The sequence below is a fragment of the Canis aureus genome, chromosome 9 (assembly GCF_053574225.1).
Source record: "Canis aureus isolate CA01 chromosome 9, VMU_Caureus_v.1.0, whole genome shotgun sequence".
NCBI classification, from domain to species: Eukaryota; Metazoa; Chordata; class Mammalia; order Carnivora; family Canidae; genus Canis; species Canis aureus.
In genome coordinates this window covers 38859064-38876683 of record NC_135619.1, presented here as the reverse complement: position 1 = coordinate 38876683, position 17620 = coordinate 38859064, and the positions used below count along the sequence as shown (strand labels likewise).

Here is a 17620-nt window from a genome sequence, read left to right as displayed (position 1 = left end):
AAAGCCCAATTAGAAATGTGTGCAAAATATGCAAATAGGCACTTAATATGTAGAAACTCATGGCAAATAAACACATGAAAAGATGCTCAGCAAATTAGGAAACTAAAAAATAAAACCACAGTGAATTATTACACATCCAACAGATTAACAAATTCAGAAAATCTGACAATACTAAGTATTGATAGGAATATAGGAATATAGGAACATGATAACTCTCATAGCTATTGGGAGGAACTCTCGTTTATAAATGACTATATGTTGAGACTGTATCTAAATTATAATTAGAGCTAATAGTTTGGTGAAATTGAATGAGTTCCTTAGGTAACTTGGGATGACTGGGTACCACAACAAAAATTGATAGTTTGGAAACTAAGCTTTGGAGAATATTTTAAAATTTGGCAAAATGTAAGATAGACACACTTTATGCCTTGTAATTCTACTCCTAGGTATATACCTGGAGAAATGCAACTACATACATACCAGTATATATAAAGTATATATAAAGGAATGTTCATATCATTACTGTTTGCAATAGTCTCAAAGTAGAAACACCCCAAATGTCCATTTGCTGATAGAATAGATAAATGTGTTGTGTTTGTACAATGGAATACTTTACATCAATACAAGTAAGCAAACTATGTCTATATCAAACAATACAGATGAATTTCACAAGCCTATGCTGAACAAAAAAAAGCAAGACAAAGAATACCTGTGTTACTGTTTCATCATGTAACATTTCAAAACAGGAAAAAAAAACTGTATTACTTAGATGATAAAACTATATAAAGCAAATCAAGGAAATAATCTTCACAGAAGTCAGGATAGTGATGACTGCTGAGGGGGATGATATAAGGAATATGGGCCTTTTGAAGTATGTGTGATGTTCTGTTTCTTTATCTGGGTGGTGGTTACATGGGTATTCTCTATAATTTTCTTTATTAAAATGTTCATATGGGTTTTATTCTTTTATCTGTATGTATTGGGTTAAGCTGCATGAAATTGCTATTTTTGTAGGTCAAAGACAGTTAAACATTGGAAATTTCTTATTGTTCATGTGTTTTATTTACAATAAAATTGCCAAAAGCAATAATAGTTTGTTCTCGTATAACAAACAGATGCTGAGTGTGAAGTTAAAGGGACAGTAAGACAATTGAGAGAATCAAAATGTACACACGTAAGTCAAATGTTTGGTTTCTAATTCCTAAGCAAAATATTCCAATTTAAAATATTGTTTCCACTTTAATTTCAGATTAAGTTTAAGGAAGATTATATATGTGAGATATACATGTTATTAGGGTAGTAATCAAGCTCCTGTGGTGTCAAAGCTTCTATCCCTTAGATAAGTTTTAGATTAAAAAATGAAGCCACAAAAAGTTACCATGAAAATATACAAAAAGAGTTGTCACTAATATTTGACTGTATATATTGACACCACAACTAAATCACAGCTGAAGAAAACAATTTTGTTAAAATTGAATGATTTTCTAAGGCAGTTCAAGACCAGTGGTTGCCACAGAAATATCTTCAAGATATTTTTCAGTAATGGAAACCTTCAATGATAGATGTAGAAACAATGTATATTGACTTACTAAGTAGCTACCAAGGGTTAAATCAAGACTAATGACATAGTAGAATTCTGCTCAAGAAATGCAGGTAAAAAGAACATTATAAATTTTTTTGGTAGACCCAAATTTTTTCTGAAATAGGATTTAGTATAGCAAACATATTTGAGAAATCATATTCCTACCCTACAAAATGATATAAAGGAAAATTAGTATTCAAGTGCTCAACGTTTGCAGAGAGAGTAAATATAATGAATCTGTAAGGACAAAAAAGTACAAAACACAGCCAATGAGAATAAGATTGCTCAGAAGTAAATTACTTTTTCCATTTAAGGAGATATCATTCACAATTCCTGAGCCAGAGCATGATGTGGAAATTAAAAAAAAAAAAATCATTCCCAACCATTTTTCTTCATCAATTTGAGTATGTTCTGATTATCATTTACTTTTTTCAGGTAGCGGTAAGGGAGGTGGAGCTGGGAAGAAAAGAAAAATTAGAAAATTAAAAAATAATTATTTTTCCATATTTTGTACAATTATATTTTGGTATTACTTTTATCAGTTATTTTTATTTTACTTATTTTGTCTATGAAATGATAACATCATAGATTAATATGGTGTTTTCTACCTCATTTTTACGTATGTGAATTTGTTAATGTAATAACATTCTTTTTAAAAAATAACAGTTTTATAGTTTTCTGTTATTTTAAATTTTCAGGTTATATGTGCAGAACATTTTGGGAAGCCAATAGAAAATAATAGTGATGAAGTAGAAGAAAGGGCTGAGAATCTTCCACAAACTCCAGAAATTCCTATATTTTTAAGAACTCCTGAAGCTGTGAAAACACCTGAATATTTGGAGAAATTATTGTTTCCTAAAACTCCCTCTTTTGAAATGTAGGATTTTAATTAATACTTATAATTAAAGAATCTATATATATATTGAGCCAATATTATATAAATAATTGATAGGAGTAGTAAAATGTCTAGTTCCTGTAACTTTAAAAACTTTTATTATGGAATATTTCAAATACACAAAGGAGAGAGAGGCTAGCATAATGAACATCCATGTACCTATTATCCTGTTTAAACAATTAACATTTTGCCATTCTTGTTTCATAGAACCTCTTCCCCATTTTTTCTGCATGTAGCTGAAGATGGCATAAATTCTGAGTACTTACCTAGTGGGCAATACTGTATACATTTAAGATTTTCCAAAGGATAAAAAAATACAGAAAAATTAAATGTCAAGCTAAAAAGCTATAATCATGTATGGTAGATTGTGGACATTATTGAATAATGTTCCAGCTGTCATTTTTCCTTATGTTGTAGTGTGTAAAGCAAGAATTGCCACCTGTTAAGTTACCTTGGTAGGCAGAAGTATCTCTAACCCAATTATTTAACTTTGGAAACCACAGATTTGTGGTTTACAGCCAAGAGAATAGGCTGCATTTAACCTTTTTGTTAGTTTAATCCCTTTAAAACTATAAACTTTAAGATTTTTAAAAAGATCTTATTTATTTATTCATGAGAGCACACAGAGAGAGAGAGAGGCAGAGACACAGGCAGAGGGAGAAGCAGGCTCCATGCAGGGAGCCTGATGTGGGACTCAATCCCGGGTCTCCAGGATCACACCGTGGGCCGAAGGCAGGCACTAAATCGCTGAGCCACCCAGGGATCCCAAAGATTCTTTTAAAACACATGTCAAACAGATTCCTCTTCAGAAATCTCTTACCCATGTTCTACTTCTGCATTTTAAATTGCTAGTAAAAGTTTTATATATATGAAAGTCATGCTGTGGTCTCACATACAATATATTCAAAGTGGAACCCATCAAATATAAGAACTGTAAAAGGATATGGCAGCCATATGCTAAAATCTCTATTTATGGATGAGAGAACTGATCTGCATCTAAATATTTTATAAATATTGCTTGGGCAGCCTGGGTGGCTCAGTGGTTTAGCACCGCCTTTGGCCCAGGGTCTGATCCTGGAGACCCAGGATCGAGTCCCACATCAGGCTCCCTGCATGGAGTCTGCTTCTCCCTCTGTCTGTGTTTCTGCCTCTACCCCCCACTCTCTTTCTGTCTCTGTCTCTGTCTCTCTCTCTCTGTCTCTGATGAATAAATGAATAAAGTATTTAAAAATATATTTTATAAATATTGCTCATTTAATATTCACAACTTTATGAGATGTAAATACATTATGCTTATTTTATAGAAGAGGAAACAATCCCAGGTGATACAACTTGTCAGTAATTGAGTTGAAATTCAAACTCAGGCAGCTCTATCTCCAGAATTCATGTATTTAGCCACTCTATTCTCTAATTATTTTTCCCAAATAATTTTATAGTTTAACTTCCTTATGCAATAATATATAATAGCTGACTCCTCATCAAGACTATAACCTTGTAATTGACACTCAAGATCTTGGAGACAGTATAGCCTCAAAGTTAAGAGCTTGGACTTTGAATCTGGATTGTTGAATTCAAATCCCAATTCTGGCACTTAAATTTCTTGAGAGAAAGTCATTTAACCTTCCTAGATTTCAGAATTTTCTTTTGTAAAATGGAGATGGGAATAATAGTACCAATTTCATAGAGTTACTGTGAGGAATAAGTACGTTAATGCCAGTGGAGATATCTAGAATAGAGCCTGACAGTATATTCTCAGTTGGAATTGATTTTTATTTCGTAATTGATTGTTCTACTTTAACATTATTCTCCACCTCAAGCCATCTTTTTCTCAAGAGGTTTGTCACTTCAATAACTATTCCCTCCCTTTCACTGCTGTGCTAATTCTTACTTCTGTGCTATTGCTTATGGTGCTTACCAGCCTGCAATATTTAGTAATATATTTTTAACATTTTAATTATTTTTTATTTTTCTGTAACAGAAATAGAAATATAATTCCTGAAGGTCAAACACAAAAGGAATCCCCTGGATTTTCTTTTCTTATGAATTATACTTCTAGATCTCCTGGATTGAATTTATTTGATTCTACCATATTTGATTCAGAAATCTCATCAGATCAGGTAATGTGAGAAGTTAAAATTTTATTTCTAACAAACTGTACACTGGAACCTCAAGTAATATTTGTTTAAGAGGGAGAGAGCACACACATACACACACACACAAACGGGTAGGGAGGGGCAGAGGGAGAAAGAAGGAATTTTTCTTTTTTAAGATGTATTTATGAGAGAGAAGGGGCAGAGGGGGAGGGAGATAATCTTAAGCAGACTCTCCACTGAGTGTGGAGCTCTGTTTGAGACTCCATATCACGACCCTGAGATCATGACCTGAGTGGAAACCAATAGTTGGAGGCTTCACTGACTGAGCCACCCAGATGCCCCTCAAGTAATTTCTTTAGTATCAAACTGTTTGGGACAGAGTACAAAGCAGAGGCAATTTTAAAAAAGATTTTATTTATTTATTCACAACAGACACAGAGAGAGAGAAGCAGAGACACAGGCAGAGGGAAAAGCAGGCTCCATGCAGGGAACCTGACGCAGGACTCGATCCCGGGTATCCAGGATCAAGCCCTGGGTTGAAGGCAGCACTAAACCACTGAGCCACCCAGGCTGCCCAGCAGAGGCAACTTTTTAAAAAAGATTCTGAGTATGGATAGTGTGGCAGAATTCCCCCATTATGTTGTTTTGAACTTCAGGTGCCTTCAGTTGATATCTGTTGATAAAAAAAGCAATTTCAGGATAGGGATGACTTAAATTGCAGTTAAAGGGCAGTTTAAAATTAATTTGGCTTTATAGTTCATGTGCCTAACTTCTAAATGAACTTTGCACATTCTTATTGTGAAAAATTCTCCAGGTTATATGTGTATGTACATAGCAACATTATTAGTTAATAAAAGACCTAATTTTCTTCTAATAGTGATTTCTGTTATACAGTGATAAAACAGTCAAGTGCTTATTTCTATATTTGGCAATTGAAACTGAAAGTTAAGATGTGCTTTATTTGATCAGTAGAGATAGCATGGTGTAGTGGCTAAGACTAGACTCTGATGCCACACTAGTTGAGTGTGTACAGGATGTAGGATTTTGAGTACATAGCTCTCCGTTTCTCGTCTGTAACATGGAAATAAGAACTTTTATCTATTGGTTTTATGGATATTGAATGAGTTTATATGCATAAAGCCTTAGAAAAATTCTACCCACTTAATAATGCTAATGTATGTAGCAGTGTAATATAATAAGTATTGTATTTTTGTTGCTCATTTAAATTAGTCACATTTAGCTAATTTTAGTGAATTAAAATATTTTATTCCTACACCCCTCACATTATATTAAATTGTTGAAATTATAAGTTTATTAATGGTAGATATAGTACTATACATTTCATAGCATTTCATGTCTTCAATTTTTTCCCAATTTTTATTTCAAAGCTTATTTTAAAACCACGTAATTCCCAGAAGGTATGTGCTGGGTATAAAAAAAGTAGAATATAGTTAGACAATTACCATTTACAATATTAACTTTATTTATTTATTTATTTATTTTCAATATTAACTTTAATATAAAATACATATATGTAACATTAACAGGAAACATGTACATATGGATAAAGCAAACCACAAAAATTACTAAAAACTTATTGAGTGCATGGAGAGACATACCAAGTAGATAGATGGGAATAAAATACTGTAAATATGTATTTCTTCCCAAAATAATTTATAAATGTAATCCAGTTCTAATCTAATTGGGATCCTGGCAAGATGGTTCAACTTTAACTTTTTGTTTTGTTTTACTTTGTAGTAGTGTTGGGGTGGGGAATGAGATTGGCAGATAATTGCTAAGTTTCCTGGTCAAGAATAATCAAGAAAATGTTCAAATTAAGATTGGCAATAATTAAAATGGAATTCTAAAAAAACCCCATTAACCCAAAATAAAGCAGAGAATTAATAAAGTAACAAGACACAGAGAAAGCAAACAGAATACAAACAGTAAAATGTTAGACCAAAATATGAGGTTTTAATAATCACATTAACTATAAATGGGCTAAACACTCCATTAAAGGTGGAGATTTTAAGAGTGGATCAAAAAGCATGACCTAACTATAAGCTATCAATAAGAAACACACTTTATTTTTTATTTTTTCAAGTTTTTATTTAAATTCCAGTTAACATGCAGTGTAATATTAATTTCAGGGTAGAATTTAGTGATTCATCACTTTTACATACAACACCCAGTGCTCATCACAGTAAGTGCTCTCCTTCGCACCCATAAAACTTTCACTATTTGCAAATGATATGATACACACACACACACACACACACACACACACACTGGAATATTAATCAGTCACTAAAAAGAATGAAATCTTGCCATGTGCAATGATATGGTTGGAACCAGAGGGTATTATGCTAAGCGAAATAAGTCAATCAGAGAAAGACAAGTAGGATTTCATTCAAATGTAGAATTTAGGAAACAAAACAGATGAACATGGGGAAGAGAAGAAAAAATAAAGATAACAGAGAGGGAAGAAAACTATAAGAAACTCTTAACAATCAGGAACAAACAGTGTTGCTAGAGAGGAGATGGGTGGGGGGATGGAGTAAATGGGTGATGGGCATTAAAAAGGGCACTTGTAATGAGCACTGGGTGTTATATGTAAGTGATGAAGCAGTAAGTTCTACACCTGAAACTCATACTGTAGTTAACTAACTGCAATATAAGTAAAATCTTGAAAGTAAAAAAAGTAAATGGAAAGAAAAAGATATATAAAAAAACTATAAGAAGGTAAAATGGCTATACTTATATGATTTTAGGTAATCTTCAAGGCAAGGAATATTGCTAGATATAAAGAAGGAGATTTCTTAAGGATAAAGGGGCCAGTTCTTAAGGAAGATATAATAATGACAAATGTGTATATGCCTAATAATAGCTTCAAAATACAGAAACAAATGAAAAGCAGACAATAAGTAATACAATGATATGTAATAGCAATGTAATGGGACAGATTGTAGCTATCAATGTGATGAACATAGCATAATGTATAAACATAGCATAATATATAAACTTGTCAATTCACGAAGTTGTATACCAAAAACTAATGTAACATTGTATGTCAACTATACTAGAAAAAAAGTACAGAAACAAAAATTGACCAAATTAAAGGGAGAAATAGAAAAAAAAACACAAACTTGTGTGGAGATTTCTAGTACTCTTCTCTCAAAAATTGATTGAATTACACAACATAATCAATAAAGATCTATAAAATCTGAACACCACCACCAATTCCCTTGACCTAACTGACATGTAGAGAATACCAACCACATCCAGCAATAGCAGCTTATATGGGCATGTCTTATTTTATTATACTTTGAAAATACTGCTTTTTTTTTTAATAAATTGAAAGTTTGTGGCAAACCTCTGCCAAGCAAGTCTACTGGCATCATTTTTCCAACAGCATTATCTCACCTTGTATCTCTGTGTCACATTTTGGTAATTGTCACAATATTTGAAACTCTTTCATTATTATATTTGTTATGGAGTTCTGTGGTCAGTGATTAAAACTCACTGAAAGCTCAGATGAAGGTTAGCATTTTTTTTTAGCAAAATGTATTTTAAAATATTAAGTATGTGCATTTAAGACATGATGCTGTTGCACACTTAATAGTATGGTGTAAACGTAACTTTTTTTTAAATTTTTTTTAATTTTTATTTATTTATTTATTCATGATAGTCACAGAGAGAGAGAGAGAGGCAGAGACACAGGCAGAGGGAGAAGCAGGCTCCATGCACGGGGAGCCTGATGTGGGATTCGATCCCGGGTCTCCAGGATCACGCCCTGGGCCAAAGGCAGGCGCCAAACCGCTGCGCCACCCAGGGATCCCGTAAACGTAACTTTTATATGCATTGGGAGACCAAAAAATTCATTTGATCTCCTTTATTGTGTATTCACATTTTTGTGGTGATCTGGAACCAAATTTGTAATATTTCTGAGGTGTGCCTGTATATTCTTTTCAAGTGCTGCTGGTACATTCACCAAGACCATATTCTGGGCCATAAAATAAGTCATAATAAATTTCAAAGGATTGAAATCACAAGAATATGTTCTCTGCCCACAATATAACTAAATTAGAAATCAATAATAACAGAGAAGAAAAATTGTAAATAATTAGGCCATGGATCAAAGAAGAAATAATGAGAAAAATTAGAAAAGATTTTGAAATGAATGATTATGAAAATTCAGTATATCAAAATTGAAGAATGTTGGCAAAACCAGAACAAAACCATAGCTTTAAATAATTTAATTATTTTAAGTAATTCAATTAATAGAAAAGTCTTAAATAAGTAATTAGGTTTTTACCTTGAAAATCTAGAAAAATAAGAACAAAGTAAACCCAATGTAAATATAATGAAAAAATAAGATAAAAGAAATGAATTAAATAGAAAATGAGTCTTATTTTACTATAAGCAAATGATAGGTTTTAAAGATAGGTCTCTTTTTTTAAAGTACAGTAGTATGCTATAGGCTCTTATCATTTTGTCTATATTTATTATGCTAATTAGAAGAACCAGGCTTTATAGTCAAATATAAATGTCATATATATACTGTTCTACTGACTTCATGAGTAATAATGAATGAAAATTATTTTTTCAGTTTAGTGAACATAATTCCGCAGGAAATTTAAACCTTCTCTCATCACAACAAGAAATTGGTAAGTGATTTGAAGTTTGCTGCATATAAAAAACATGTTAATTTCTCCACTTTTTATTTAGTTTGCCTCTGATTTTCTCAGGCCCTCAGTTTATTCTTTTAAAATTGTTACTTCTGCAACACTCACTAATTATTTCTGGTAGCAATTTAACTTCTTTTCTCACTACTCCACCAAATTCTCCAGTATTACTAGTGACTTAACAATTATTAAACATTATGGGAATCTTGTGTTTATTATCATATTTACTATCTTTGCAGCATTTAATGTAGTTGACTATTCTCATCTTTCTGAAGTTTATAGATTTCCTCTGATCTCTTTGGTGCTTACTTTTTATTGGATCTTCTTTCTTCTTTTGTCCTATGATTAATTCAACATATAAATATATATATATGTGTGTGTGTGTATACATGTAGTATATTTTATATCCAGTATAAAAATATTTATGTTTTTATATTTTAAATGTATGTGTATATACATATAGTATATTTTATATTTGGCTCTGGTCATAGAATAGTGGACAAGAATGAAAAATTCTAATGGGGTTTTTGTTCTGGTGGGAGAAACTGAAGGTAGAAAAATGATTATATGTCAGGTGCATGAAACAGCAGTTGATAAGGGTTTGAATAGGCAGTTGGATCCATACATTACAACTTTTAATCTAATATTAGATTTACTTAGGTTTATAGAAAGATACAGAATAGGTAATAACAGCATTTATGGCATCTTAATCTCACCAGCCCACCAGCTCCCCAAATTATAAGGTTTCATTTGTCACCTCACTCACACGGGACATGTTAGGCTACTATGGACAAAAGGTATGGTGCATGTAGGTCACCTTGAACTCATCTCATCTACTTCAAGTGCAGTCCCTCACAGTACACTAGGAAGATACAACATTATACATTTATTTTAATTCTGTATTTTCTAAGAAAATAGTGCTGTGAGAAATAAGACTTCAAGATCATTCTTCCAGGTGGTCTTGAATGAGTGCAGGCTTGATGTTACCTCTTTACTTACTGGTGGTGATAAATATTATTAAGAAAAGTGAAACAGAGTAAAGGAAATAGGGAGTACTTGGATTGGGAAGGTGATTGTGATACAAGAGAGTAAGGGAAGGCATCACTGAAAGGCATTGAGCAAAGACCAGAAGGAAGTGCCAGGTACAACCTACTAGGATAAGTGTTCTAGGCAGTGGATGCAAAGGTCTTGAGATGGGAGCATGCTCAGTATGTTCATTGAATTGAGGGTAAATTAGTGGAATCAAGTAAGAAAGGACAAACTCATAAGAGATTAAATCAGAAAGGTTGGAGGGAGAGCAAACCATATGGGGCCCTAAGACAATTAAGAACTTTGGGTTTTTCTCCTAAGTGAGATGGGAAGCTTATTGGAGAGTTTTGAGCAAAGGACCGAAGTGATTTAATAGGTTTTAAGAGAATTATTTAGCTGCTATATGGAGAATAGACTGTATGGAAACAAGGGTGTAATCAGGGAGATTGATTAGGTAACTAAAATAATATGTGTGAGAATTAATGATGGCAAGGATAGTGGTAGTGGAAGTGGTGAGAAGTGGTCAGATCTGGTTATTAAGGGTTCTTTTTTTATTTTTTTATTTTATTTATTTTATTTTTATTTTTTTTCCTGAAGATAAAGTTGTATGGATTTGCTTATGGACCAGATGTTAGGTATAAAGGAAAGAAATAAAGATAATATGAAGATTTTGACATGAGTAACTATAAAATGGAAATGTCATTTATTGGAATATGGAAGGCCATACATTAGAGATTGACAGGAGCTGGAAGTTTAGTTTTGGAACTGTTAACAACTGAAAAGCCTATAATATTAGATAGCTAAGTAAAAGTAAAGTAGGAAATTGTATATATGAATCTGGAATTCAGCGGTGTGGAAACATAAATTTTGGAATTATCATAAATGGCATGTAATGCTTTGAGACCAGAATGTATCTACCAATTGTAGACATTCTTTAAATGCCTACTATCTAAAATAATAAATTTATTTAATATTCTTTCCTTTGACAACCTTAGTCATTTGACACTCATTCACTTCAAATATTATAATATAGATCCTGATCAAATTTATATGTTCCTTCCCTGACTTCTAAACTTTAGGACCTTATTTTTCTAGTCTTTTTTCCAGTTTTATTAATATAACTGACATACATGACTGGATAGATTTAAGATGTACAGTGTAAAGGCTCAACTTACATATATTTTTAAATGATTATTGCAGTAAGTTTAAAGAATATCCAACATCTCATATAGATTCAGTAAAAAGAAAAAGAAAAAATGAAAATAATTTTCTTTGTGTTAAGAACTCTTAGGATTTACTCTCTAGATGTCTTTCCTATATATCATATAGCAGTGTTAACTATAGTCATCATGTTGTACATGACTTCCCTAGTACCATTTATCTTATAACTGGAAGTTTGTATCTTTTGACTACTTTCCTTCAAATTCCCCTCCTCCGCCCCCAACCTCTGGTAACTACAAATCTGATCTCTTTTTCTGAGTGGGGTTTTCTTTTTTCTTTTCATTTCTTTTTTCTTTTTCTCTTTCTTTCCATTCTTTCTGTCAGTTCCACATATAAGTGAGATCATACATCATTTGTCTTTCGCTGACTTACTTCACTCACATAATGCCATTAGTGTTACTGTAAATGGCAGGATTTCCTTGTTTTTTTATGCCTCAATAATATTCCATTGTGTACACACACACATATATATAACATATATACACATACATATATATACATGTGTGTATATATATATATATATACAACTGCTTTATCCATTCATCTACTGATGAACACTTAAGTTGTTTCCATGTCTTGCCTGTTACAAATATTGCTGCTATAACATGGGGGTGCACATATCATTTTGAGATAGTGTTTTCATCTTCTTTGGATATATTCCCAGAGGTAGAGTTGCTAGATCATATGGTTGCTCTATTTTTAACTTTTTGAGAATCCTCCATACTGTTTTCCATAGTGGCAATACCAGTTTACAATACTATGAGTGGTGTTCAAGTGTTCCCTTTTCTGTACATCCTTGCCAGCTTTTATTATCTCTTGTATTTTTGATAAGGAGCATTCTAACAGATGTGAGATGATATTTCATTGTGGGTTTGATGATGGCAATCATCAATGCTACTGATTTTTTGCATTTCACTAATGACTAGTGATGTTGAACATCCTTTCATATACCTGTTGGCCACCATAGTACCTGTTGGCCTTGTAGTATCTTCTTTGGAAAAATGTCTACTCAGGTCATTTGCCTGTTTTTAATGGAATTATTAATTTTTTGCTATTGAGTTGTGTGAGGTCTTTATATATTTTGGATATTAGTCTTTTATCAGATACATGATTTGTAAATATTTTTCCTGTTCTCTAGGTTGCCTTCTCACTTTGCACTTTATTTTTTCTTTTGCTGTGCAGAGACTTTTTAATTTGATGTAGTTCCATTTGTTAATTTTTTGAATTTTGTTGCTTATACTATAGGTGTCATACCCAAAAAATCATTGTCGCCTTCCTTTTCCCTCTGCCTCTTTCTTGGCTCATGTTCTCTCTCTCACTCAAATAAATAAAATCTTTAAAAAATTATTGTCAAGACCTATGTCATGGAGTCCTTAGGACTTCCATGGTTTTAAGTCTTAAATTTAAATCTTTAATCCATTTCAAGTTAATTTTTGTGAGTGGTGTAAGATAGGAGTCTAATGTCATTCTGTTTACATGTAAGTATCCAATTTTACCAGCACTATTGAAGAGACTGTCTTTCCTCCGTTGAGTATTCTTGCCTCCCTTGTCAAATGTTAGTTGACTATATATATGCGTGGGTTTATTTCTGGGCTCTCAGCTCTGTTCTGTTGATCCTTTTGTCTGTTTTTTATGCCAGTGCCATACTGTTTTGATTAATATAGCTTGATAATTTAACTTGAAACCAGGAAGTGTGATGCCTCCCATTTTGTTCTTTCTCAGGATTGTTTTGGCTTTTGGGGGTCATTTCTGGTTTCATATAAATTTGGGGAGCATTTTTTCTACTTTTATAAAAAAATGCCATTGGAATCTTGGTAGGGATTGCATTGAATCTATAGATGGATTTCAGTAGTAGTGATATTTTAACAATCTTAATTCTTCCAATACATGAACACAAGATAACTTTCCATATATCTGTGTCTTCATTAATTTCTTTTACCAATGTCTTGTAGTTTTCAGAGTAGAGGTCTTTTAGCATTCTTGGTTAAGTTTATTCCTAAATATTTTATTCAGTACAATATTTATAATATTAGCCTATTGTAAAGAGGATCATTTTTAAAAATTCCTTTTTTAGATAATTTTTGTTGGTGTTTAGAAATGCTACTGATTTTTTGTATATTAATTTTATATCCTGCAACTTTACTGAATTAATTGATTAGATATAACAGTTTTTTGGTAGAGTCTTTAGGATTTTCTATATATAAAATCATGTAATCTGTACATAGAGTCCGATTTACTTCTTCCTTTCTAATTTGAATGCCTTTTATTTCTTTTTCCTTGCCTGATTGCTCTACCTAGTACTTCTAGTACTACTATGAATAGGAGTGGTAACAGCAGGCACCTTTATCTTGTTCCTGATCTTAAAGGAAAAGCTCTCCTCTTTTCACCATGAAGTATGGTGTTATCTGTGGGCTTGTCATATATGGCCTTTATTATATTGAGACGTATTCCTTCTATGCCTAAATTGTTAAGTTTTTATCATGAATGGATTTTGAGTGTTGTCAATGCTTTTTCTGCATCTATTGAGATGATCATATGATTATTTTCTTTTATTCTGTTAATGTGATGTATCTAACCTTGTTCTAACATATATTTTAAGCTTTTTTTCTTATAAGAATAAGGTATACTTTTGGCCAGACTGAAGAACTCACTACGTCCCAAATATGCCCACCTTTCTTTCCCATATTTTTCTTCCTGAAATCCTCAGCTTCCATTTCTTTTTTTAAAAGATTTTATTTACTTATTTGAGAGAAAGACAGAGAGACAGAGATAGCAACAAAGAGCACAGGCGGGGAGGAGAGAGAGAAGCAGGCTCCCTACTGACCAGGGAGCCTGATGTGGGGCTCAGTCCCAGGACCCCAGGATCATGACCGGAGCTGAAGGCAGACACTTAACCAGCTGAGCCACCCAAGCACTCCAACTTCCATTTCTTTCTAACCATCTTGCAAGACCAGGTTCCATAAATCCTTTTTTTCCCTTCAACTTTTCATTCCAAAAAGATCTTTCCTTCACTTTTCTGCATTTTTCTTTTTTGATATACTTTTAAATATTCTATTTTTTGTTACTATTTATCAATATATATAAAATCTCTTCTAACCACAGGTCTTTGAGGACAGGGGTTCTGTTTTATTCACCTTTGAATTGTCCAGCACCTTGCACAGTCATCTATTATATTATTTATAATGATATATATATAATTTATATATAAATTATAATTTATAATTATATTATTTATAATTTATAATGAAGACTTCATAAGAACGTTTTTTCTGAAATTAAATTAAAAATCATATTCATTTATTCAAAGACAGATTAGAGATTTTAGTTTTTTCTGAGCCTGTAGCTATATTACAGCTATTTTCCCTTGTTTAAGTCTTATGGATGTGTACTGAAGTCAATGGAAAAATAAAGGGATAGAGGAAGAACTCAAGTATCTGGTAATTAGTCCATCTGTCTTTCTAACCATCCCTCCATGCACGCATCCTAATTCTGGTTGGCTCAGCTTTATCTAGGGTGACATAATTGAGGTTTTTAAAGATACATGAATCTTCAAAGTACCACAAAGTAAATTGTTCTGCTTAATGTACTAATTGAATTGGTTCTCCATGGAAAAAAATACAGGTGCTTTAACAGACTTGCTTCAAGTAAGATTTTAGATTACTGTGCATTTTGAGTTTAATAATAATTAAAAATAATAATAAATATACTAAACATATTTTTATATTTACAGTCTTACATAATATAATGAATATTAAATAATGTTCTCCCTAAGGGGCAATTCTTGGAGTCATTATCCAAATAATCAGTTAAGCAAAGTTGATTTCAGAAATTCCCACCTGAGTGGCTCAGTTGGTTAAGCATCTGACTCTTGGTTTTAGCTCAGGTCATGTTCTCAGGATCATGAGATAGATAGAGCCCTGCATAAGGCTCCATGCTCAGCATGGAGTCTGCTTGAGATTTTCTTCCTCTCCCTTCCCCTTTGCCCCCCCCCCGCCCCCACATACACACACACTTGTACTCTCTCTCTAAAATAAATTTTTTAAAAATCTTAAAATATTCCTTTTAGAACTCTAGAACCTTTTCACTATTCTGTCCGTTTCCTTGAACAATGAATGCCACAAGCAATACATTGTAGTAACTTATAAACAATAGTTGAATAAGTTTGACTTCTGCAGTATCTCTCAGATCCAGCATTTCTTATTTCTTTCCCTATTCCCTTTGCTATGACTATAAGACCAAACTTTTCGTCATCTCTTTCCTGTTATCCCTACCCACTTCTAGATACTCTACTATTTCAGCCTCTTAATGCATTCTTTCCTTAGTAATTCTCAGAAAGTAGTTCAAATCCTGTCATATCTCCACTTGAAACTTAAAAAAATTTTTTTTTAATTATTTTGTTGGGAGGGAGGGAGAAGAAGAGTGAGAATCTTAAGCAGTCTCTACAGCCAGTGTGGAGTGGGAGATGGGACTTGATCTCACAATCTTGAGATCATGACCTGAACAGAAGTCCAATGCTTACCCGACTGAGCCACTCAGGTGCCCCTCCACTTGAAAACTTTTAATGGCTTCCCCTTACATATCAAAGTCTGGATTCTGGACTGAATGTCCATTCAGCAGTCTTTCCAAGCTCATCTTATTTAATACCTTTTAATAACTTATTATTTCTCAGTGCTCCTGACAGGCTGAACTGATTTCTCTTATACTTCTATGCATGCCTGTTTCTGTGCCTCTGTGTTTTTCTCTCCATTTGAGTTGTTTTATCCCCCACCCTTTTTTTAAACCATATATGCTACCCCTATTTACACTTGAGTTCAAATTATTTGAAAGTAAGTTTGAATCTACTTGATTTTTCATAGTACAAAGGACAGTTGTTTGCACATAGAAATACAGTTAAATATCAACTTTATAAGTGATTCAGTGTTACCCTATTTATTGTTTACAGTATGTTGTAATTCAGTAGATTATGCAAATAATGTAACATGAATAGTATGATATTGTGATGTTTATCTTCCTCAGGAAACTTATTTGGGAAATCAGAAAGAGAAGATGCTTTTACATTTTCTTTTTCATCAGACTCTTCAACTCATACATTTGGAACTGGAAAAGATGATTTTAGTTTTCCATTTTCATTTGAACAGGATCAAAACTCAACATCTTCTTCTGTAAAAGGTTTTTCATCTTCCTCACAAAATACAACACAATTTACTTTTTTTTGAACTAATTACTAATTTCTCAAATTATTTAACTGCTCTGTGATCATTTAGGGCATACATTTACATTATTACTTTAAAAATGAAGACTACTATCTTTTGTTGATTAAAGCAATAATAGATTATTATAGTTATATTATTTGATTAAATTTAAATATTGAGGGAAATTAACCCTGTGTCATCAAATTTTGTTTTTATTTGCGGTATTTGCTATTGTTATTTATTTTGGTTTTGATTTTGCAAGCCATTTTTAGGCAGAATTAATCTTAATAGAATTTGATGCCTTTTCGTTAGTCTGTACTATAAATTTTAAGTCTGCTTCTCCCCAGAAACTAAGTTTCATTCTGGTAGTATTTTAGGTGCTTTGATAAGAACCAGAACTTTAGACCCTCAGAAGATCTTTTAGCAGTAACTAATGCACAATTAATGCTGAGGTATACTTTGTACATTAGCTACTAAAAAATGCTTTTAAAACTACTGTGTTTCATGTATGCTTCACTTTTGTTGTAGTATAAAGAGTGGTACTTTAATAATAATCTCACAGAATTCATGTTATTGATAGTGAATGAAATGTTATTTTCTTCTAATATAACAAATAATAAAATTCTTTTATTAGTTATTCTAATATCTTTAATGGAAAGAAATTAAATACGAAGGGCTCAAATCATTTCTGAAAATTAGATTGTATTAATGATGATACTGTTATATTTTCTTGCTTAAACTTTTTTGAAGAACATTTAAAATTTTGTTTTCTATCTCTAACAAAAAAATTCACCTTCATGTTTTATATGCAGCATTTGCTTGTTAATATAGGTTAAATGAAGATAATTAAAATTTGATGAAATTTTATAAACATATTACTCAACATCTTTGTATTTTGTGTAATTAGTTACATTGAGTTATTG

General features: G+C 32.2%; 1 protein-coding gene across 8 annotated transcripts in view; it reads left to right on the top strand.

The window, feature by feature from the left end:
• Positions 1–17620, top strand: part of C9H14orf39 (chromosome 9 C14orf39 homolog) — an 81904-nt gene that overhangs the window by 38207 nt on the left and 26077 nt on the right. For 3 of the 8 annotated variants that reach the window (XM_077909512.1, XM_077909514.1, XM_077909513.1), the window contains exons 14-18: positions 1116–1174; positions 2281–2459; positions 4456–4594; positions 9180–9237; positions 16522–17475. In XM_077909512.1, coding sequence (XP_077765638.1) covers positions 1116–1174; positions 2281–2459; positions 4456–4594; positions 9180–9237; positions 16522–16721 — 635 coding nt within the window. In that variant the 3' untranslated portion in view covers positions 16722–17475. Of the gene's footprint in view, positions 1–1115; positions 1175–2280; positions 2460–4455; positions 4595–9179; positions 9238–16521; positions 17479–17620 lie in introns of those variants that run through there. The other 5 variants (XM_077909516.1, XM_077909519.1, XM_077909517.1 and 2 more) reach the window with 4 other exon arrangements.